Below are 24,144 nucleotides of genomic sequence, written 5' to 3'. Positions count from 1 at the left end.
AAGCATTTTATGATTCAGCCTCAATTATCAGCCCCTAAAGCACAATTGCAGTGCTTTACAACTATGGGACAGGAAAAGAAACTGCATATTAAACCAACATTAACATAATATATTAAACTTTATTAAATCCAATACCCACTAAATGAAAGAGTTGCTAGATCAACTAGATCCAACAACTAGATCCAAATGAATTGACAAATTACAGACCAATATCAAATCTTCCATCTATGTCTAAAATACTAGAAAAAGTTCTGCTCATTTGTGCTCCTTATAGCAAAAAAAGACATCTATGAAAAATTTCAGTCAGGATTCAGGACCCATCAGGGCACAGAAACTGTGCTTGTTAAAATTACAAATGACTTGCTTCTAGCTTCTGAACAAGGCTGCATCTCAATACTATAGATCATAAAATACTCTTAGATCGGTTACAAAATTACACTGGTATTCAGGGACAGACATTAAGGTGGCTTAGATCGTACCTATCTGACCGTAAACATTTTGTTTATTTAAATAATCCATATTAACATCAGTAAATTATGGAGTGCTGCAAGGGTCTGTTTTAGGCCCTCTGCTATTTTCAGTATACATGCTGCCCCTTGGTAATATTATTAGAAAACATGGACTGTTATGCTGATGATACACCATTATATATTTCATCACGACATATATGTTGTCAAGTTGACAGAGTGTGTTAAAGATATAAAATATTGGGCAACCAGTAATTTCCTTCCATTAAATTCACATAAGACCAAGACCATCTAATAAGAGGTCTAGTGGAGTATTACTTATTAGACCAAAAACCTGTACACAGAATCTCCTAGAATTCAATTTGCATCTACAAGGATGTACTGTTACTTCACCCTCTACAGTTAAAGACCTGGGTGTTATATTAGACAGCAACTTGTCTCTTGAAATCATATTTCACATGTTACAAAAACAGCCTTCTTCCACCTTAGAAACATTGCTAAGATACGGAAAAAGTTATCTGTTTCTGATGCAGAAAAGCTAGCTCATGCATTCATGACCTCTAGACTGGATTACTGTAATGCACTACTAGGTGGTTGTCCTGCAACAAGCTACATTCCATCAGATCAAATGCACATGAAAATCTATTGCTTGAATATGAATGTTATGAACAGTAGCTATGCTAATTATTGTCCAAGTCAAGTCAAGTCAAGTCATCTTCATTTATATAGCGTTTTTAACAATGTAGATTGTTTCAAAGCAGCTTTACAGAGATAAGCATATAATTTAAGGTGACAGATATTGTTTTGGCTTTATAGCGGTTCTTTAGTAAAGTTATTTTCCAGCTAAAGTTAGTTTTGATTGATTCGCTTCCGTCACAACGATCATTTGTTATTAAATTAGGGGCTGCTAAGACGACACCATTCTCTCTACATAGACTTTAAACGCGAACCTGTGATCAACGCTGATGGCGTTCACACGCGCATTAAAGGGTAACTAAACCCTAAACCAACTTTTTTTATTTAATGATTTGTAAGAATGAGGCTTTATTAGTGCTGTTCATTGATTCGAGTAACTTTTTTGACATTTGGGTATAAAGTGTTTTAATTTTACAATATATGGTGTAAAAACGTCTGAGTGCTGCCCTCTTAAGGTTGAACGGTGGCTACTGCAGTTGAATTTTCCTATTGGATGTTGCGGTGGCAAGTGACGTAAAAGGTGGCAGGTGACATAAGCAGGTTCCAGCTCTACCACGCCCCTGGTACGAGCTCAACACGCCCTTGGTATGAGCTAGCGTAGATTTATCTGTGTACAGTGGTCAGGAGGGTACGTAGGTGTAGTGTTGCTGGTTGCAACAGCACTGCTGGACTGCATAACTAGGCGCCAGTGTTTGCATGCACTTGGCCTGGAAGACCGTGAGTGTGAAACATGCATTTTCGCGGGATTGCTTCTCCAACGCAATAGAGGTAGAAATGGGTTTCTCCACACAGCTCGCGCTGAAAAGCGACGCAGTGACAAACGCTGCTCCTCCTGCATGGACTCCACCACAGCAGCGGCGTCTTGATGTGAGTGATCATATTTAATCACAATTTATGGTTAGGCTAAAGTTATTCCTCTGGGGTCGACAAACGCGTCGGCGCATTTTGCTGGATTTTTTCACATAGCGGCAAAATATGAATGTGCCTATATAGAGAGCGCGCGCTATTGACATCAACTGGATAAAACCAGAGAATGACGGGCTCTGATAAAACTCATCAGATGCATGTACTTTATGTCGTCTTGCGAACCTGTGAGCAAACTCCATTTTAGAGTCTGACAGCAGGTCTCAGGTGCACGCCCACCCCGCTCACGGTTCGTCCCCTCTCTCTCCGCTGGGGTCTGCCCACTTTTCTAGCATTTTTCAAATATTGACAGTGGGTGGAGTCAGGCTCTGACCAGGGGTTTAGTTACCCTTTAAAGGTGGTATCAGCGATTTCAGGCCCAAACATAAATGATCACATTCATCTAATATTTCGCTAGCTGCCCGCCCCATAAGCATGCTGTCAAAAAAACGCGTCTCTCTGGGTAGCCTAGGCTTTGAGATCTGCAAACAAAAACAGTTGGTATCAACATCACTCAAAACCAAAATAAATAGTGTTCCAACCAATCACCGACAGGGGCGGGTGTTGTGAGGTTTTGCGCTCGTGCACGGCTGCCTATGACGGCTGCACGCGAAAATCTCACAACACCCGCCCCTGTCGGTGATTGGTTGGAACCATAGACTGTAAAAAAATATGGACGTAGTGTCCGTGACGTCACCCGTAGGTTTCTGAAGAGCATTTTTGAAGCCTAAAGTGGGCGGAGCCGGCCGTCGCCATCTTGGCCTTGCGTCACTCCCGGATAACAGAAAATAGACAAACAGGCGGGGCGTGAGTGGAGCTGAGGAGCCTGGCTATCTGAAATCACCTAGCTCGACGTGATCGAGTTAGCTGATGATGTAAAGCCAATTAAACGTTCCTATTTTTGCCCTTCGAAATATTATAATAGTTAAAAGACATGGCTACAAGTGAGACTGTGTATTACTTCGAGAGGGTTTGTGTGTGACAGTGATTTATGTGCATACATGTCCGTCACTCTTTCATGGTCCGTCAGCGCGGCATCGCTCAAGTTCGTAGAGAGCTTATTCAGTCCATTTTAAATTCTGATTTTGGCCGTCTCTCAAATGGGTTAAACCATAGATAATTAATATATAGATAAATGCGCTAGAAAATCCGCGCTCATTCATTTGCATTTATTGCATGGACGGAGAAAGCGCCGACGCCTGCATGATTTCATCTGACGGTACATAAGCATATTATAATCCATCTGTTCCGTGAGAGCAGAACGAACGAGCATTTATTGACGTTTTAAATTTGAAAACTCCAAAAAGCAACGAAATTGTCAGACATCCATTAGTGCATGTTCACAGAGGAAAACAACTGAAATACAGCGCTGGTTGTTCTCTCGAACGATAACGACGGAATCCAAAGACGTGGGCTTTGTACCCAAGTATTAAATTGTATGAAATAATCCCCCCAAAAAAAGCACAAACACTGCAGAGATGGCAAGTTCAGCAGCTAACATTTGCTGAGGTGAAGTGACGGCTAGTAACAGCAGACAAACAAACGGCTAGCACTGACAGCGGCAATCCATCTGTCACTCAAGTGGCCACACCCTTAAATTTAAATATTAATCAACTAAACGGACGAGTTATAAAATAATTCACCCCCCTTACAGTTGTTATGAAGGGCAAAATTAGCTGTATAGACCAAAGCCACATAGAGATCCAGGCTGTAAACATATTTTTTTCTGCTGTAAAGTTGGTAATTTTAACATGGGGGAGATACAGATTTGACTCACTTCTGCAGCCAGGCCAAGCGGCCAGTTAATGAATTGCAGTTTAACTCACTTCCGTGTTGGTTTCAAGAGAGAGACGGGGAGGTTGCCGCTTGGTTGGAACACTATCTGTTTGGGTTTTGATTATTTGGCCAAACAGACTGAAAACAGCTGTTTTTATGTGCAGATCTCAGAGCCTAGGCTACCTAGAGAGACGCGGTTTTTTGACAGCATGCTTATGGGGCGTGCAGCTAGCGAAATATTAGATGAATGTGATCATTTATGTTTGGGCCTGAAATCGCTGATACCACCTTTAAGAATTGGTTCTATAGTTATGTGCATTTGAATATATGTGCGCAGGTTTGGAATTCCCTACAAACCAAGCCTAAACAAAGTACTGGTCTTTCCTTATAAATTTTGATACAGAATTTTATTTTGTCACTTCGGGGTAGGTACGCGAAACGAGTTGCTTTTCTGTTTCTAACTCTGGATGCCCATTACAGATTACACCAACTCCAGTTGGGATCTTCAGATGATGCCAATTCTGTATCAACATACAAAACTGCCAAATTTTCTATAAATTGTAATCATTATGATCAAAACGTATCGTAATAATTGCATTAACAAGGCTCATTGTTTCTGCCTAAATGAATGCATGATGTTAGCTAACTTCATGATTTGTATTATCATATAACTGCACATATCTGACATATGGACATTACTTTGGCACAGTTACTTACCTCTGATAGCAGATTACTCTAATTGTTTTGTAGATACAGTACATGCATTTTTTGTAAAGCTGCTTTGAAAATGTATTGTGAAAAATAAATGTGAATTGAATTGAATATTTAAGGAAGGGAATAGGGCTGCACGATTAACCTTTATCGCATCGATATTGAGGTTTTAACTCCCGCAATAACCTAACCTCAGGAGTCTGAGGTTTTTTCCCCCACCTCTGACATTTGAGTGACAAACCTATTAGCCAATCAAAATGGTCGAATCTCGCGTTCCTGGCTTGCTGGCCAATTAGAAATGGCAATGGAAAGTTACAAGGTTGTATGCAGTGCACCGTATTTCTGTCAGCAGCAAAGCAGCTAACACACAACGTGTAGGCTACCTCGAATTGTGCCAATAGAAAAAGCTTGTAACTGCGCAGAAATGGCCGAAATATGCGACCATTTTTTGAGAATGTGCGAGTTAAAATTTTATGTGGTCGCATTTGTGCGAGTGCATGGTCATGTAGCCTACTAAGTTAAATTCACGCATGAATTTTCTGCATTGAACTTGTTTTAGCGCCCGCCAAAGTGAATTTTTGTCCCGCCAAAGTATTATTTGATCGGTGAGTAATGTAGATGAACTGCTGCGCTTGTGAGTGACAGGGCGCATGTTTAACAGAACGAGCAGAGAGAGAGCCGGTCGCGCGCGCGCGCATTCTCTCTCTCTCTCTCTCTCTTCGGAGCCTGGCGAAAGTGTAAACAAGACTTCACCGTCTAAGCGCTGTCTTGCTCTCTCTCCCTCGCACAAAATAAATCGACACGGTGGTAAAAGGTCGGAAGACCAAAGTTTCATGTGGATCATTCGGAGATTTTTTTTTCCCCCTGAATTACCGCTGGGTGTGAATTGTGCTAAATAAATTGAACTCAAAAGCGTTCCGGACATTTAACTGACAAAAAAAAAAACTCTTTAATTAAACGAAAAAAATATCCAGTGATGAAATGTTTTCTGTGTTGACAGAAATCTTGGATGTCCATGTCCTAACTGCTGGGATAATCACACAACGCGCATGACACGTCCAATTCGCGAACTAATGACTCCTTTGAACCGATTCATTTTAATGAATGGTTAAAACAACTGATCTTTCCAACAGTGAACTCAGGAGACGTCTGAATCGGTGTATAACTAATCAGTAACACTTTACAATAAGGTTATATTTATTACATAAATTACATAAAAAGTACAGTTTTAAGCTTTAAAATAAATAAAACCAAAAAAATCGAAAATCGCACCGCAATCGCAATATTTGTCAGAAAAACCGCAATTAGGTTTTTTCTCAAAATCGTGCAGCCCTAGAAGGGAATCACTCAGAATGTGATCATCCTATTTGAAAACCCCTCTGCATTCTGCATCATACATGAAAGATTCAAAATACAAAGGCACTAACACATCCTGCCACAATGAAAATATTTAGAAGCACCACATCTCACACACACCAATAATCACCACATCTAAAGCTGATTCTGACAGGTGGTAAAGGTTAATTCTCTGAACAGGAGCAATACCCACTCAGGGACAGTGCGATTCAGGGAGCGATATCTGACACTCGTTTATTGCAGATCCAGACCTCAGTGAGTGTTCTGCCATAGGCCAGGGGTCAACATCATGGGACCCTTGAGAAAATATTTCTCTGTTTGGCGAGCTTCTCCAGGGAAGCATTCCAACAAAATCTGGATCCAGCTCCCCGAACAAATGGATTTTACCCATTACAGTTAAAATACAATTATAAGAATGTAGAAAACATAACACTACAGATGTATGTTTACTGCTCAGTCTCACTTTAGAAATAAACAAAATGAACTGACAGTGACAGTGTATCACTGTTTCTTATGTAAATATGGAATTTCTGTGATATAACAATATTTGGATAAACTAACCATCCAAGTTTGACATAGATTTGAAATGAGCATGAAATAAGGAAATAAGTTTACACATAAAAAAAACCCCAACCGAGGTCTCCAGTTAAAAGTTAATCTAAACATTTTCAAATGTCTCTGGAAATAATTTTTCACAGAAGGAGCTCAGACTGTGTGCATATTTTCACTGCTATTAATATTGTGAATATTACTGGTGCTATAGCCGCTTTTGGCACTACACTTTACACTTGAGTTCAGCTCGGGACAAACTCACCTAAATAAAAAATTGGAAAGAAGGAAGTATGAAAGAGAAACAGAGAGATGAGCATGAGAAAGAAGGCCATTGTTGCAGTGATTTAATAGTCTAGTCAAATTTCCAGGGCAATGACACAGTGAGCTGTTAAAACAATCAGGCTCAGACTCATTAAGTTCATACTTTTTTTTTTCTCTGCGGCAGGGCTACAAAAGGCTAATAGCACTGAATGAAACAGCCTTGCTAATACACAACCTTTACATACTCAATATCCCACAAAGAACTGGACTAGCGACCCGAGTCATTTGGAAAATTCTAAGAGGAAAGTGTTTGCCATTAATAGACAAATGTTTTTCACATTTGGAGAGTTAGAAAATACTTGGTACCATGGCGCTGAGGTCTATGAAGTGCCAGCGAGTCGACTGATATGCTGTTTCATTACTTTCATATATGAAAGGACAGAAAAGCAGAGATGCACCACAAATGATCTATCTTAAATCCCAGCCTGTGTTATTGATTTAAAAGAACAAGTTAAACATCACGAAAACCTCAGTGTGACATTACCATGAAACCTACTGTAACACATTTGTGTTGTTACTTCTTCATTGTAAAGGTAGCAAAGCTAGTGAACTATAGCAACACACCCCACATAAAACCCATTATTTAATCATTACTGCTTTGTTAACCAAGAATAAAAGACGGTTTGTGAGCCATATTTCAGATGAGTTTGAGTCTAGAATGCTTCAGCCCTCCTGCTGCTTGTGGAATTCAGAGGTCACAGGCCAGACAAAAGTCAAAACTCAGCAAGGAATTCAAACTGCAAAACTCTCAAAAATAAACAGGCTGTTCATCCCTAGGAATCTGTCAGGCCAATTCTGTGGATGTGCAACTGTCAATGGCCACCCAAGGAAAAATCCCAATGGCAGCCAGAGACATCAGAAAAATAACTCAGTTGTAATGAACGTGTTACGCTGAAAGATCTTTGCTATGCCAAATAGTACAACTTCTCATTGATTGCACTGCAAATGTGAACCAAGAATTCATGTCTTTTACAATACCACATTTCTGTATATTTGATAAGGTCATCCATGACCACTGATGATGGATCAGCACCATCACAGACATCATAGTAATGCAAGTCAGTCATTCGAACTAAGTTGTTTCCATTTATGTATTGTCTTGCAGTTGTAAAAGTTTCCTCTCCATCCATGAGCTCTGACCATTTTTCTATCCAAACAGCATTCACACTACTGCAGCAGAAAGTGAGAGACGGGAAGAAATAGCAATTGAGAACTCTTTTCTTTGGGATTACATACAGCTGAATGTAATAATGGCTGCAGATCATGTGCTGTAGCTTTTAAGAGCTGTATTATATACAGTTCAAACGCTTGGGATCAGTCAGTAAATTATTTTTAAAAGAACTTAAATTGCAAATTTAAAAGATCTGTATTTGAAATAAATGCTGTTCTTTTGAGCACAATCTTTAATTGCACGTGCAAATGCGGCGGCATGTGCACATCCCTTCCCTATAATGTGCAAATTAAATTATGAGCATGCAACGTCGTAGTTTTTGTCAATTAGTAAGTCATGAAATTAAGAGTACCAACAAATTACTTAACTTGCTCTTTGTGTGTTAGCTGGGAAGGATTTGCATGCTGGTATGATGTTCATTCTATTCATCAGGAGCAGTTTCCATATGTTTCATTAACAGTTCATGTTAGTATTATGTATTTACCATTGTAACTTGTTTCCGTAACCCCATCATACAACTTCATTTTCACTTTCTGTTATTTTGCATATTTTTAAATTACTTTGGTGGCTCATACCAATTTAGCTTTATTGTGATAACAAAAACTAATTTGGGACTGCTATTTAATAGCTTTATCTTAAAGGGATTGTTCGCCCAAAAATGATATTTAACCTATGATTTACTCACCCTCAAGCCGTTCGAGATGTATATGTCAATCTTTTTTCAGATGAACACATTTTCAGTTATTTTAGAAAATGTTAGATCTTTCATTGGTTATAATGTGAACCTATGGGGTCCACCTCATTCAAGTCCCAAAATGTGCATGCATCCTTCACAAAAGTAATCCATCCGGCTCCAGGGGGATAAACGAAGGCCTTCTGAGAGTAATCCGTGCGGTTTTGTCGTACAAATATACATATTTAAAACTTTATAAACGAAAATAACTGGCTTCCGGTAGCGGACCCCATTACTTCACATTATAACCACTGAAAGATCTAAGACATTTTCTAAAATAACTGAAAATGTGTTCGTCTGAAAAAAGATTGACATATGCATCTCGAACGGCTTGAGGGTGAGTAAATCATGGGTTAAATATCATTTTTGGGTGAACTATCCCTTTAAGCTATTTTAGGAATTACGTCAAATTTCTAAATTGGGTTGCGGTTTAATGACCATGGGAAAGCGTGGGTCTCATGGTCAAACCAGTTGAGAATCACTGTTCTTTGTGATACTAGTAGTGGTTAGTAGGTTAAGTTGGACAAAGCAGTTGGATGCAAAGCAGACTTTAAGGGAGTGTTCACACTAGTAGCTCGGTTCTCTTGGTTCTTTTGATCCGGACCAAAAAAAGAAAATTATACATTTAGGCCCTGTCCCATTTTCCCCCCTTAAAACTTCCACTTGGTTTTGAGTAAAGTCCCCTTGACGAGGGAAGTAGGGGTGAAGATCTTTCCCTATGAAATACCACTATATGAAAATTAGCATAGCGAACATGCTCACCTACGCAGCGCAGCGTCAACGTGTCTACCGGTAGTCGCCTACAACTATTTTCATTCAGGAAAATGCTGGTTCCAGCGGTTGTGTTGCCTTTGTGAGCTGTGTTGGTTTATCTACGTCTGATTAATCAACAGAGAGGACATGTGGAAAACAGAAGACGCATTCGCCGGATTTGTTTCAGGTTTGCCGACTATGAAGACAGGCCCTTAGTCTTGGTTCACTTAGCATTCACACAGTCATTTTAAGTCTGAACCTAAAGATACAAAAAATAAAGGCTTTTATGACGTATATTTTGCAACCCACCTTTTTAGGGGTCTTGGTCCGTTTGTTTGGTGCGCACCAAGGTTTGGATGGCAGCATATACACTCCAATGAAACGTACTAACAAAGCAATCGCACCGGAGTTTGTTTTAATCTAACTAAACCTGCCAAGTGTGAACACAGCCTAAGAGAATCAACAGCTCTAGACAAATACAAAATTCTGTCATGAAACTCTAGATGGTGCAGGCTGATAGATCCTTAACTCAATTTGTTAGCGACCACATCGTTATCAACATTGTGCAGCTGATTGGTTGCTGTGGCATCTCAAAACAATGAGCTTGCTGCTCAACATTCAAATACATGCCATTGTTTGCTGTTAGCAGTCAGCAGCGTGCTTTCAGAAACCCTCCATCTTTCCCAGCTCCACCTGTATTTGCTACGGGGGTAATTTCATAATTGTTATATGTGCAGCAGCAGCACGGATCTATTTCGCCAAGAAATTATTAACATTGTCATATCCATTACCATGCCAATCTCTCAGAGAGTTGTCATGACAGAACTTTTTTTTCATAAAAGTGAAGACATACTTTCACTTTTGGGGACATTAGCGAACCCCCAAAAAAGTGTATAATTCTGATTTAAAATAAAATTAAACATGCTTGTTTAGTGGTTTACATGGCATGGAAATATAATATATATATATATGTTTCTCCGATTGCAAAAAAGCTAAACACCAATTTGTGGAACACAGGCTAGTTTTAACATGACAATTTCAAAGTTTCTAACCTGCAATTGTGTATATGCTATTGAACATGGTAGGAAACTGCTGAAATTGTTCCAATATACAGTATAGGTCAATGCCTTTGTCTTGGAACATGAAGTGAACATGTTGCAAACAATCCTGGTGTACTGACCTGAAATAAAATGCATATGTTAACATAGTATTTAGACTCTGAGAGAAAAATATGAGAGAACAGCAACTACTTCATACTTCCTTCTAGTCCATGGTTTCAGTAACCACAGCTGATGTGTGTGCTGCCAGCCCCTTTCCCCATTTTCCTACACCACTAAACCCCTTCTGTGCCTCTGAAACTGGGATAACACCCTTTTCAACTGCATGCTGCTGTGATAGGACCCTCATGGAACCAGAGAGAAAGAGAAAGAATAGTGAATACTACTATAATACCATTTTAGAAGTTTATTATATGTAAATAAAACTAGTTACACATACTAGTTTTAAACAATAGAAGGTATATATGCAGTAATAGCCAGATTCAAAGAGAAAAAAAGAGATAGGATGAACAATTGGATGATAGTCTTTTGCTGTTATCGTTATTAATTCCTCATTTAGCTTCTTGATTAGATTTCAGATATGACATTATATGGTATATGATAAAAAACAATTGACCAAAACAGTGATGTTCAATTAGTGCTTCTCCAGTGATGCATTTTGACCATGTCTATTTTGTGCACACAACATGAATAAGCTACAAAAGGTAAACATGTCAGCTGTGTGAACACACTTCACTGTGGCCAAAAATTATGCTAGAGTAGCAATATGTCAAATTACTTTGGCTCATTGCCGAATAATTTTGCTACAACTGGTTTAATTTATTACCTCAGAACATGACACCTTGAACAGCATACCTGTTCAATTATGAGTTCAATTATGGAAAAACTCACATTTAATTACACATTTTTTATTTAGGGTTTTAGTTTTAGCCTAAATAAAAACTTTTTTTTAAATGAATTTTGTGTGCAACATTAAATATGATATGATTTATATTATATATTATATTATATGATATATGATATGATATGATATGATCTCATATCATAATATTTGAGGGCAAAGGACTATGACCCTGCCTCAGAAAGTCTCCACGGACCCCCAATCAAGTCACTTCACTGAATTTAATACTGTAGGTATTCTGCACCAAAAACTGCATGAAAAATAAGTTGAACTTTCATAGTGTATTGTGTGTTGTCCATGCTGAGAGGGCTTTGGGGTTGTGAGAGAGGTGAGACACAGCTAGACTCCATTACTTTCCTGGACTAAACATTCTCCTCAAAGGATCTGACTGTGCTAATCAAGACATTTCCTGACTCAAACTGTGTGAGAGCACCAGTACACACATGCACAACTTGCACAAGTAAACAGCAAGCAGTGTCTCAGAGTACAAAGCATTTCTCCTGTTCAAACGATCTGAAATAAACTTACCGCATAATGACGATTAGCTACCATCTACAGCCAATTCCTGCACAACTCTTTTCCTCTCCTACTGCCTAGTCATGCCAGTATAAACACAACACAAGCTCCCTAAAGCTCTGTCTGTTTATCACATTAACAGATGGGAATGAGAGAAGGTATTGCTGGCATCAGAAATATTATATTAAAGGCGACATATTATGCCCCTTTTCACAAGATGTAATATAAATATATGGTGTCCCCAGAATGTGTCTGTGAAATTTCAGCTCATAATACCCCCCAGATCATTTATTATAGCTTGTCAAATTTGTCTCTTTTTGGGTGTGAGCAAAAACAGGCTGTTTTTGTGTGTGTCCCTTTAAATGCAAATGAGCTGCTGCTCACAGCACCCGTTCAGAAGAGGGTCGATCCTTTACATGAGCTTCGGATACTCCGCCTATAATAAAACACGTGAATCTCAATCATCCAAAATCTCAGAAATAACCAGTAGTGGAGTGCAGCCTTACAGAGAGACTCAGGAAGAGGTTGCAACTTTTAGACTGCACCTGGACATTTCTGAATGGTTAGTGGATACATTTATGTAGTTGTTGTGGAGTTACATCGAATCATCTCATCGACATGCATGTTTCATGTTTAACTTTTACACAAGTTTACACAGTTCTCTGAGTTCTTTAAGACAGCTGTGACATTTTTTGGTCAAATAGTGTTCTGTGCTCATCTGTGCAGCCAATGACAGAACAGTTTGCATGCTTTTCTCGAACTTTTGCCATTGTGTTAGAACTGGTTACACTGTTATCACTTGCGAAAACCAAATGGCGGCACCATGGGTGGAAACGTGCAGAAGATCCCCTTCCTACATCAGAAGGGGAGCAAAATCTGATCGGCTTATTTTTTTTACATGCTTGCAGAGAAAGGCTTACCATAGCAAAGTTAATGGGTTGTGACTTTTTTTTTTTTACGTTTTCTGGGTTGGTAGATGCACCGGAGACCCGATTATAGCACTTAAACACGGAAAAAGTCAGATTTTCATGATATGTCCCCTTTAATTTTGACCACGAGGCAGTGTTAGCTTTCATTTCATTAACTGTTTGCAGAACACAGGTGTAAACTTACAGTGCTGTTCACAATATACATCTACGGTGACATTTGTTAATTGGGCTTTCACTCAATATATCTTGTCTTCATGTGGAGTTTAGTCTTCTACTGCAATGTAGATGTGCAAGTCTTTATTTATGACTGCTTTGTGTATGTTGTGTAAGTGCTCATTCACAACACACATCTCCCAAACAAAACTTAAATATGTTTTGTTTTTTTGTTTTTTTAAATAGCCAAGCCAGACACACATGCCACACTGAAAATGTCCTTTGGGCTGTTAATGGTTTCCAGATGTCGTGTGAATGGGGCAGAGAGAAAGGGGGTCTGTTTGGCAGCCGCTCACTTGAGAAAGTCTTTGTTGATATCACCCCACATCAGTCTAGCTAAACTGACTACACACTCACATCTAAACTACAGACCAAGCCATCTAGCCATTACCTGAGGAATGTGAGATAGAATATATCATTTTCATGATCTAAGGTACAATGGGGGAAAAATGTCTTCATTACAATGAGAAGCAGATGAGCTGAATTCTCTTGCTTATACCAAACAAACATGAGGTCCTTCATACAGTTCTATGATATGAAGTCAAAGGGGTGATTTACACTTAGAAACAAATAAAAGGTTTTTCTTTGCAGGCACACTTATTATTACACACACACACACAGAAAGAGAGAGAGAGATAGACCTCTGGGCAGGGTTTCAGGTGAGCTGTGGCCAAGCAGACAAACTAGGATGCCAGATTTGAATCAAATTGCCAAAGCAAAGAGAGATGATGATATCACAGTGATAGACGACAAATGTTAAACTCCTTCCAATTCTCATAACCCCCTAAAAGCATCATAGGTGGATTTTCCTTTAACCAGAGATCTAAATTTACTTGTGATGAAAACTGTATAAATCATGAGGCAATGAGACATACTGTTGGTTTGGGAGTTGCAATGAGAAACAAATTCACAATTTTCTGGGGCATCTTTCTGAATTACACTCCCCTCACTTCAAGAACTGGACACATGATTTTTTGTTTTGTTTTGTTTTGTTTTGATAGATGAATGTAAATAAGCTTTCAGACTATGATTTTGCACATAACCAACATGCTTTTGACATAATGTATTAGGTATTTATGAGGGTGAGTAAATGATGACAGAATTTTCATTCTTGGGTGAACTATCCCATTAAAATCAAAGGGTACAGGAAGAGACTCAATAAGTGCTTCTTACCACTTCTGTCCCCCAGCCATGTGTTGTTGGACAGTGTAGCCAAACTGCGTCTGCCTGGGGCCCTTTATGATCCTGTGATTTATGGTGTCAATATTGAAACAGTCATGGAACCCTGTAAACAGACAAAGACAATTCAACTATGAATTTCATCCACAGCATGCTTAAATATAAAACTGCACTTACTGGCAATGGCAATAGATTGTGTGAGGCAATGACCCAAAACTAAGAAGCAAAATTTAATTGTGTTTAAAATTTAATGACGAGTTCCAGCAATGACCCAAAACTAAGAAGCAAAATTTAATTGTGGCTAAACTGAATTTCTGCCAGCACAAAGAATCCTAAATAGTAGCGCTTCTGGTCATGAGCAACACTGTACTGTTTCTACACAACACACAGACGAACAGTAAAACAGAGAGGAAAGTACACATTGTTTTTAGTTTGGCCTTAACCAAATCACACAAATATGCACAAACTTGAAGTGTGGAAATGTATTTCAAAATTTAAGTCATTTGTATTGATTTTTTTATATTTAATTAATTTTAATTAAATTTGGATAAATTTGGATAAATCCTTGGATAAGGATTTTCTCTGAATAAGGCGTTGTACTCCGATTTGGCTTACAGGTATTTATAGAATTTGAGTATTGCCTAAAATGTAAATGACTGAGCAGCAATGAGTAACCCAATTAATTAAAAATTGCTTGTGTTAATTGGGCTTTTTGAGGCTTCTTAAGGCTTCTTAAAGATGTGGTCCAGAAATCCTCCTTACATGGAAAATAATCAATAGACACTTTGATGTTTTGAGGTTTCATCCTATTCTGAAAACAGACTGTGATTGCTATATATCCATCAAAGTTCAAAGGTGTCTCTTTTTACACATGACATCCCTGTATGGCTTCTGCTTATGTTCTGACAGGCCCCTTAAAGACTACAAGATCCTGGTCAATGGATTAACAAACACCTTCATGGAGGTCCAATGCTGAAGCCCCTTCATAATCAGTCTAATGCTCAAGATCATGGAGAAAGCCTGCATGACTTTCACCGCTTGACCTGACACTCTCCAACTCTGTCAACAGACTCTGGTGTGGAAGAGACAGGACTATTCAACTCATTATGGATGAGACTAAACAATAAATTGTCAATCACCGCAACAGATTTGACTGTCTGTCCATCAGAAAAAAAGAAAAAAAAAAGACATAAGTACTGAAGTTACACCTATGACTCAAAGAGCTCTTACAGGCAGGGCCAATTTCAGTCAAAATCAAAAGACTATTTTGTCTTTTAAGTTGCTTCCTTTCAGCACCATAATTATGGCTTAACCTGAAGCAAAAGATGACTGTTTAGGCTACAGATACTTTTTTTTTTAATTAAAGGGATAGTCCACCCAAAAACTGAAAATTTACTCACCCTCATGTCCTTCCAAACCTGAATGACTTTCTTTTCTGGATCAAAAGAGAAGAAGAAAAAATATATATAAATAAAATAAAACATTCTTCAAAATATCTTCTTTTGTGATCCAGAGAGAAAGTCATAGATTTGGAATGATGAGTAAATGAAGACATAATTTTCAGTTAAAGGGTCAGTTCACCCAAAAATGAAAATTCTGTTATTAATTACTCACCCTTGTGTCGTTCCAAACCCATAAGTTCATCGATTTATGTCCCTCCATTGACAGCTACGCAACAGAACCTGTGACGCTTCAAAAAGTTCATAAAGAGATCGCAAAACGAATCCATATGAATTGAACGGTTAAGTCCAACATTTTCTGAAGAGACACAATCGCTTTATATGATGAACAGATTAAATTTAGGCTTTTATTCACATAAACAATCATCAACTCACACATCAGTTGCAGTAAACCAACAGGAACTCAAGCATGTTTGCTTGACGTGAGAACCAACGAGGTTCATTCTCATGTGTTATGCAACACGTTTGAGCTTCCGCAAGAGGTTTGTTCTCACGCGTCAAGCAGATCAATGTTTATTTGTTAATAAAAGCCTAAATTCAATCTGTTCATCATATAAAGTGATCAAGTCTCTTCAGAAAATTTGGACTAAACCGCTCAATTCATATGGATCAGTTTTACGATCTCTTTTGCGTAGCTGTCAATGTAGGGGACAGAAATCTCTCAGATTTCATCAAAAAGATCTTCATTTGTGTGCCGAAGATGAACGAAAGTCTTGCGAGTTTGTAGCGATATGAGGGTGAGTAATGAATGACAGAATTTTCATTTTTTGGTGAACTATTCCTAAGTAAACAAAACCTTTTCTTATTTGTAAACAGACTTGAGCAAATAATGTCAAATAATCATGTTATTAACGATTTTAGCGAATATTTTTTGATGGGGGTCTCAAAGGTAGCCTTTTCATGTTATAAACCCTGTGAATAAAGTCAATATCCATAAGCATAAACTAAATCTAAAGCAGGTGCTGAACTGAAAAAAAAAGAAGCTTTGATCCAAGTGTAAACACAATGGTTAATTTACCTGAGAATTATATTGAATTACACCGTTATTCTCCGCTCTGAACTCTGAACGACAGCATATGGATGCCATAACCTTGTATTTCCACGTGTGCAAGGTTATGACATCCATATGCTGTCGTTCAGAGTTCAGAGAATGAATCAGTTTGACAAAAAAAAAAAAGGCAAGGATGCAGAAAACATACAATGGGGTCTGATAGGCCTGATTCTCTCTGGTGGCCCCAGGTCTCTTTGCTTCCAGTTTGGCCTCTGTGCCAATGGAAAAAAACAGAGGGAAAACATCCATCTCCTCTGGATTAAATTAAAAGATTAAGAAAATGTCTTTCAAAATAGAAAAAAAAAAAATTTATTTTCCAGCTATCACCAGAGAAAATGAAATAGTTTATTGATGACAATGCTGATAAGTACAATGTCTGCTTCATGCAGGGATGCAGTTTCCATTCAGCATATTATATCTTGCAGAGGATTGATGGATGAGATGAAGAGATCCTTCCCTTAGTAGAGGGGAGAGGAGGAGAAGTGAAGTGCTTTTAGCATCCCTCTCTCTTTCCATTTCCCACGTTCTCTTTCTGTAGACAAAAGCATGAATAATGACAGGCTACTGTTGTGTACAGGGATGATGTAAAATCATTTTTGCACATTAATCTGTTCAGGCACAAGAATGCACAGGGAATAATGTGAACCACATGTCTTTCCTAGCCTCATTTTTGGTCACTGCCTTTCACAGAAAGTGTTAAACAGTTGAGAGTGATGCTGCCAGTCAATGACGTTTTATTCTGATTACTGCATGTCCCACTGTGAACTGCAATGAAGGCTTATACAGAGAAACTCAAATTGACCCCTGCATGGTTCACACACAGACTTATTCTCATCAGAGCCTCTGTTCCATGCCCTTCTTTCTTCAAAGTTAAGAATGATAAAATTGACAAAAGGATATCCTAGTTTCCTGCCCTTAAACAAATTTGAGAAGTCTAATGCATTTTATTAAATATAATAAAATGTATAATATTTAAATTGTCTTGCTATAAATATACAAATCTACAATAGCATTCAAAAGTTTGGGGTGAGAAAGTTTTTTTTCATGTTTTTAAAGCTCATATGGCTGAATTTTTTTGATTAAAACTATAAAACAGTCATATTCAGAAATATTATTAAAATTTAAAATAAGTGTTTTTCACTTTAATATGTTTTAAAATGTAATTAATTCCTGTGATCAAAGCAGAATTTTCAGCATCATCACTCCAGTCTTCAGTGTCACACGACACTACTGAAATCAGTCTAATATCTGATTTGGTGCTCAAGAAACAGTTCTTATTATTATCAATGTTGAAAATGGTTGTGCTGCCTAATAGTTTTGTGGAAAACGTGATTCATTTTTTTCAGGATTTTTGATGAATAGAAAGTTCAAAAGTTCTAGTAAAATGTATTACTGTCGCTTTTGATCACTTTAATGCGTTCTTGCTGAATAAAAGTATAATTTTTTTTTAAATAAAACTCTTTTTGACTAGCATTAAATAAACTGGATCTAACAAACTCATATAATTACCTATATAAACTCATATAATTACTGAAACCATATAATTCACTTACATGGCAATATACTGTTGCACAAATTGCAACACTGGCCAGACGTCCAGAACCTTTTGATCTTTTTTCCCCAAACATTCTCTTGGAAGACTTTATTTAAGAATAGCCACAAAAATGAGAACCTTACACATGTATGAATCTAAATATAGATCCATTGGCTGACCAGTGAAGAAGAAAAACTTAATAACACCTGTGACAATTAAACTTTGCTTTTAACTTTTCCCCCCTAAATTCTCTCCCACAGTCATTGATCACTTTTTCCAAAGTGGTTTAAATACACATCTAAGGCATCCAGTCTGTTACTGAAACCAAATTGTCCCAGACACCATCTGAGAACAGCTTTACCCTTGAAAAAAGAAAGAAAAAATCTAAGGGAAAAAATAATGAAAAAGAGAGGGGAGTAGAAAGGTTCTAGTTTCCATTTAAAAGCACTAACGTGGCAGACACTTTAATATTCTCTGTAATATCAGCAGGTCCTATAGAGTGGGTTTCCTGTGTATGGATTTCTTTGCCCAGATAAATAAACCTCAATACAGTGGCTGCAAGGGTTGCGCTGTGTGTCCAGGCCAGGCCTGCGCTGTTTTGGACCACAACCAAGCTACAGGAGCCACACCACAGTCATACTGACAGCGAAGCTCCAGTCTATGAGAATGTCCATGGATCCGAAAGACTAACAATCTGCCAGACCTTGACAGACCCAGTGATCGGGATGCTTAAAGAGCTATACACAGAGATGCAGGTTCGAATCTGCCCTACATCATGTTCTAGTCTCATTCTCCTATTTCTCTTCATTTGTCTTTTAAATACAAATCTTTCCGCATCTTCACTGAAAACCTAAATGTATCAATACCTTGTAATGCAAATGTTGATTATGAGCATTGTGCAAGTACACACCACTTCATCTTCCAAAAACACGGGTGTTATAATCCTATTGATCTTCTGATGAAATTAATATGATTATGCAACATGCTTGATGTTGTCACCAGACAATTAAATAAGACAAAATTCCAGCTAATACCTGCAGCTGCAATACATTACAGTAGTCCTCTAAAAAACAATCAATGCCACATGCCCAGACACTGAAATCTCGATCTGATCGTGATCAAAATCAAAACATTTCTTAAGAAACGTTTAAGTTGGTGTTCGTGGCCACATCTGTGGCATATCTACTGCAGGCCAACCACCAAGAGGTGTAAAATACTTGAGTAATTTTACTTGATTACTGTACTTAAGTATTATTTTTGGGGATTTTTACTTTACTTGAGTACAATTAAAAAATCAATACTTTCACTTTTACTTAATTACATTTTTTAAGAAAAAAAGTACTTTTTACTCCTTACAATTTTATTTATAGTCAAAAAGTACTTCTTTTTTGGAGATCACTTCATTCTATTTTTAGCCTGGGAAAACCAAGACAAACTTCCGGCAAATTTAGATTTGCTTTGCAAGTAGTCTGGCAAAGAGCCCATTCAAGTCCATTTGTAATCCGTCCAAATCGAGGCACCAATCAGAAACGTTGAGGTGGGCTTTACACAATGACGATCGCTCTGATTGGTTTTAGGTCTATCCAATTGCGCCCAGAGGCATTTGAGCGACGTCCGTTGGTGAAGCACACCAACTTTTAAATGCATTATTATATTCAAATTGCAAACACATGAGGACAGTCTCCATGAAAGACCCACTGGCAGATGAACGTGCTACTACATTTCTCTCCGAAACTGTAGGAAATTAAATTAGATTTAATAGAGGATTTTAACTGTGACAAGATGATTGACAGGGCAGTTTACATGACGGGATGCACGCGACAGATCCGTCCGATAAAGATGCCTACTTTTTTGCTACACATTCAAAAGTAAATACCTTTTCTTCACAAAAAGAGTACATACTTTTATGGTGTAGTGTAACTTAGGCGAATTGGGACGCAGCATATGGCTTTACACAATGACGATCGCTCTGATTGGTTTTAGGTCTATCCAATTGCGCCCAGAGGCATTTGAGCGACGTCCGTTGGTGACGCCCCTTTGGAAATGAGTTATTAATGAAGCTTTGCCAGACCATAACTCAGTTACTACTGAGAATGGTCTGGTTTTAACCAGACTATTCTATTTTCCCTTGCTATTACCAAACCAATTGAATTGGGTTGATGCCTAGTTTAATTTAAATGTTATTTATTCTGCCAATGAGATTCGTTTTCACATTCCACCAAATCATGTTCATTGGTCCTTTGGAAGTGACGTCATGTCGTACCTATTACCACAATGCACAGCACCTTGACCTGGTCAGTCAATCAGTGGTAGAAAATGGTGGTAGAACGTGATTCAGCTGCGAACACAGTCCAAAATCAGCCACAGGATCAAGAGCACCCGTGGCCGTACCTTAGTGAATTCTTTTCTTTTAGTGGTAAAAGAATGTTTAGTGGATTGTTTAAAGAATGTTGCATACTGGCATTAGATAGTAGTCTTATAGTTTGATAATTAAATACAATTAAATACAAACAGTTCTAAAGCAGGATACAACCTTGTATGTAGTTTGCATTCTTGCTGTTACTTTTACTTCTTTAATACTCAAGTACAATTTTAATGTGGTTCTTTTTTACTTTTACTCAAGTACGATTCTGGCCAGATACTTTTACTTTTAATTGAGTAAAATTTTCCCTCATTACTTGTACTTTCACTTGAGTAACATTTCTGAGTACTTTTTACACCTCTGCCAAAATCTAATTCATATTCAAAACCCACATCACCAATACTGATGTACTACTAGACCATAGTTAGACATGCAGCTGTGTACAAGTCCACGTGACAAAATCTTCTAAACATCTGCTCACCCCTCCGTCATCCCTTCCCTCCTTCACAAATATTTACGTGAGGAACTGCCCTGATGCTAATGAGCCTCACTGATGCCCACTGGCGAGGATTATGGGCCAGCAGATTGACTTTTAATAAACTCCACATGCCGGAAATGCATCTTTCAAACCATTGCTTTGAAATGCTATTCTGCTTAAGATCTCATGGACTTTATGCTCTTACCTCAGGGACTGATATACATTCTGTTACCCTCACAGATTAAGCTTAAAATGACCAGACATTGCTCATTTCATGCTGACTTTCCAACTGTGAGCTCTGTGGTCTGGAAAGCTCATTGAAGGGCTGCTGAGAGATGGCTAGCAGGGGATGAGCCTGGTGGCCTTCTACTGGGTTTGTGGCCAAAGTAAACTCTCCGTGAGGCACGTGGCATCAGCAGACTGATATACACCACAGTCAGGCAGTACTCACTAGCTCTGGAGTTCCTCACCCACACAAAAAATTCCTTCATTATTATTACCTAAGTAGTACTCCAGGTAGAGGCATCTAAGATCACAATATTTTATCTTTAAATCGCAGCCTGAATCAGCTGCTACTACATCAAAGCTCTTACAAACTACAGAGATAAATAGAATGCAGCAGTTTCTTTACACCATAAATCAGCCAGGAAACAAACATTTACCAAACAACAGCTATTCAACCGACATTTTCACATATCGTTCCTATTGTGGATATCTCCAGCATCAAATCAAAACAAGTCCTATTTTAATCATATTAGTTGTGAATGCAAGATTGCAGTCTGAATTGAATGTGGTGATAAAAAATAGTGGACGAGAGCTGCATGCCAAAACAGATAGCGCGTAGTCCCATTCACGATCAAGTGAGTCATGCGAGTCGATTCTTTTAGTGAATCATTTAAAAATGTCACTAGTTTGAATTCGTCTGACGAATCCTTCACTGAATCAATCAGAGTGGTTACTGAATCAACATCTGATTCACTTATTGCAAATTATTGTTTCTTTCAGCTGTCCGTATTCAGTTCAGTATTTTTTTGTACTGAAGGTTGATGAAACATAACAGAGTCGTTACTGACTGGTTGTGTGGAACAGACCCTCTAAGCCCTGTTGTCACATTTACCTGATCTCTCAGAAAAAAGTACAAAGGTCAATGGGGGTACTACTAAAGCGAAAAAGTACATATTTGTACCTTATTTACCCCTAAATGGTACATAATAGTATCTTATACATATTAGTACTTATTAGAACTAATATGTACATATTAGTACTTTAAAACTACATATTTATACTTTAAGTGTACATATTAGTACTTTAAGTGTATATTTTAACTTTTGTACCTTAGGGTACTGTCCCAGTGACAGCTTGCTTTTGCTGTCAAACATGAAGCCAGAATCGATCACACTTGAATGAATTATCTCAAGAAATGCGAGTATTATCTGGATTAACCAACTTTCTGTCACAGTCAGAAGGCTAATATGGAATTGTTCTATTAATTGGATGTCAGTGTGAACAGATTAATATTTCATTTCAGTATGAACAGGTTGAATTTCATGCGGTTTTGATATCATTCCATCGCAACATTTGTAATAATTGTGCACCTTGCTTGAGCCAGAGTGTATTTGAGTGCAGGTCAATTTAGGAGCGTCTGATTTGAGCAGAAAATCCATGTTTAGGCCGCATTCAGCTGCAAAGTGAACATAGAAGTTTCTTTGTAGAAATGTGTTAATATAATGTGAACAGGGAAAGGCTGAAAAGAGTACAATAGACAGTAGTTTGTAGTATAATGTTTACTTTGCTGGACTTGATTAAAATTGGCCCGGGTCACAGCTGGCTTACTGGCGACTGGTCAAGATGAGTAATAAACAAACTAAACAGAAAAAGCATGTTTGAACATACCAACACACACATGTTCTTTATATCTCTCTCACACATTAGTCCTTGATTAGTAGTAGTTCCATCAACAGTTACACATAAATTTCCTTCTCTTTTAGCCAATCAAATTACATAAAATAAATATTTGGCTATTTTCATTCACATAGCCTTCTTAATTTTGCAGACGGATAGACAGACACATTAAATAAGACCTAAAACATGACAGGACTGGAGAGGAATGCAAATTTGATTTAATTTTTCTCAGGGACCCTTGACCCATGACTGCACTGAACTGCAAAAGTCCTTTAAATATGCTGTCAAGAGAGTCATTTCAGAAGTGAACTTTAATCTTCCCCCTCTTTCCCAGACACTGCAAACAATGAACTCCCAATACATCCCTGATAAAATCTCCCTGCATTTCAGAGTATGCAAGAGCTAGGATGGAAATTGGAGCAAGGGTAAACTCCAACCATTCCACAGCCAATCCAGCATCCCTATCTATCACAGGAGGTCAGTGTAACAGCGCCTGACATTGGAAAGCAGACGTGGGAGATGCACAGTGCTGGGATACAATCCCATGCACACAAATCACATCCATGGCACTTATTCAACTCTCAAGTTGCAGAGTATTTAATTCAGTTTGGTAGTATCAATGGAGCGTTTACTTACCGTTTTGCCTCTCTTAAATGTTTTTAATTGGAAACAGGCAAGACACGCTAACACACTCACCTGGCATCATGCTCCAGAGAATCCAGAGTAGGTGGGTCCAGTAGTACTCCATGTGCATGTGCGAGATGGAGAACGAGACCGAGTGCGTGTTAGTGTATGTGTGTGTGTGTGTGTGTGTGAATAAGGATGGAATATCCTGACAGTGTGCTCTCCTGTACACCCGGCTCTGATTGACTCTACTGCTCCTAAAAACACTCTATATCTGAGGCAAGGAGGAGGAGACATTGGCCAAACTAAAAGGAGGTGCTCATTCAGCCAAAAGACAGATCTTCACTCTTTTTCTTTCTCTCTCTCTCTCTCGCTCTCTCATTTCCTCCCTGTTTTTGTCTCTTCGTCTGTCTGTCCATCTATGCTTGATTTAGGTCACTCTATTATGAGCTCATGCATTGCTCCTGAAAATGCTTTTTGAGAAGAATATGGAAATTC

General features: G+C 38.3%; 1 protein-coding gene across 2 annotated transcripts in view; it reads right to left on the bottom strand.

Annotated features, from left to right (window-relative positions):
- itga11a (integrin, alpha 11a) overlaps positions 1-23,870 on the bottom strand; it is a 57,666-nt gene extending 33,796 nt beyond the window's left edge. For both annotated transcript variants that reach the window (XM_081348253.1, XM_081348254.1), the window contains exons 1-2: positions 23,719-23,870; positions 14,230-14,341 (exon numbers count right to left, since the gene is read on the bottom strand). In XM_081348253.1, coding sequence (XP_081204379.1) covers positions 14,230-14,341; positions 23,719-23,776 — 170 coding nt within the window. In that variant the 5' untranslated portion in view covers positions 23,777-23,870. The remainder of the gene's footprint in view (positions 1-14,229; positions 14,342-23,718) is intronic.
- Between the last annotated feature and the right edge of the window lie 274 nt (positions 23,871-24,144).

This window comes from Scardinius erythrophthalmus (genome assembly GCF_964197995.2).
Source record: "Scardinius erythrophthalmus genome assembly, chromosome: 2".
Classification (NCBI taxonomy): Eukaryota; Metazoa; Chordata; class Actinopteri; order Cypriniformes; family Leuciscidae; genus Scardinius; species Scardinius erythrophthalmus.
The sequence above is the reverse complement of the archived record's forward strand: the minus strand, read 5'-3'. Positions and strand labels throughout refer to the sequence as shown.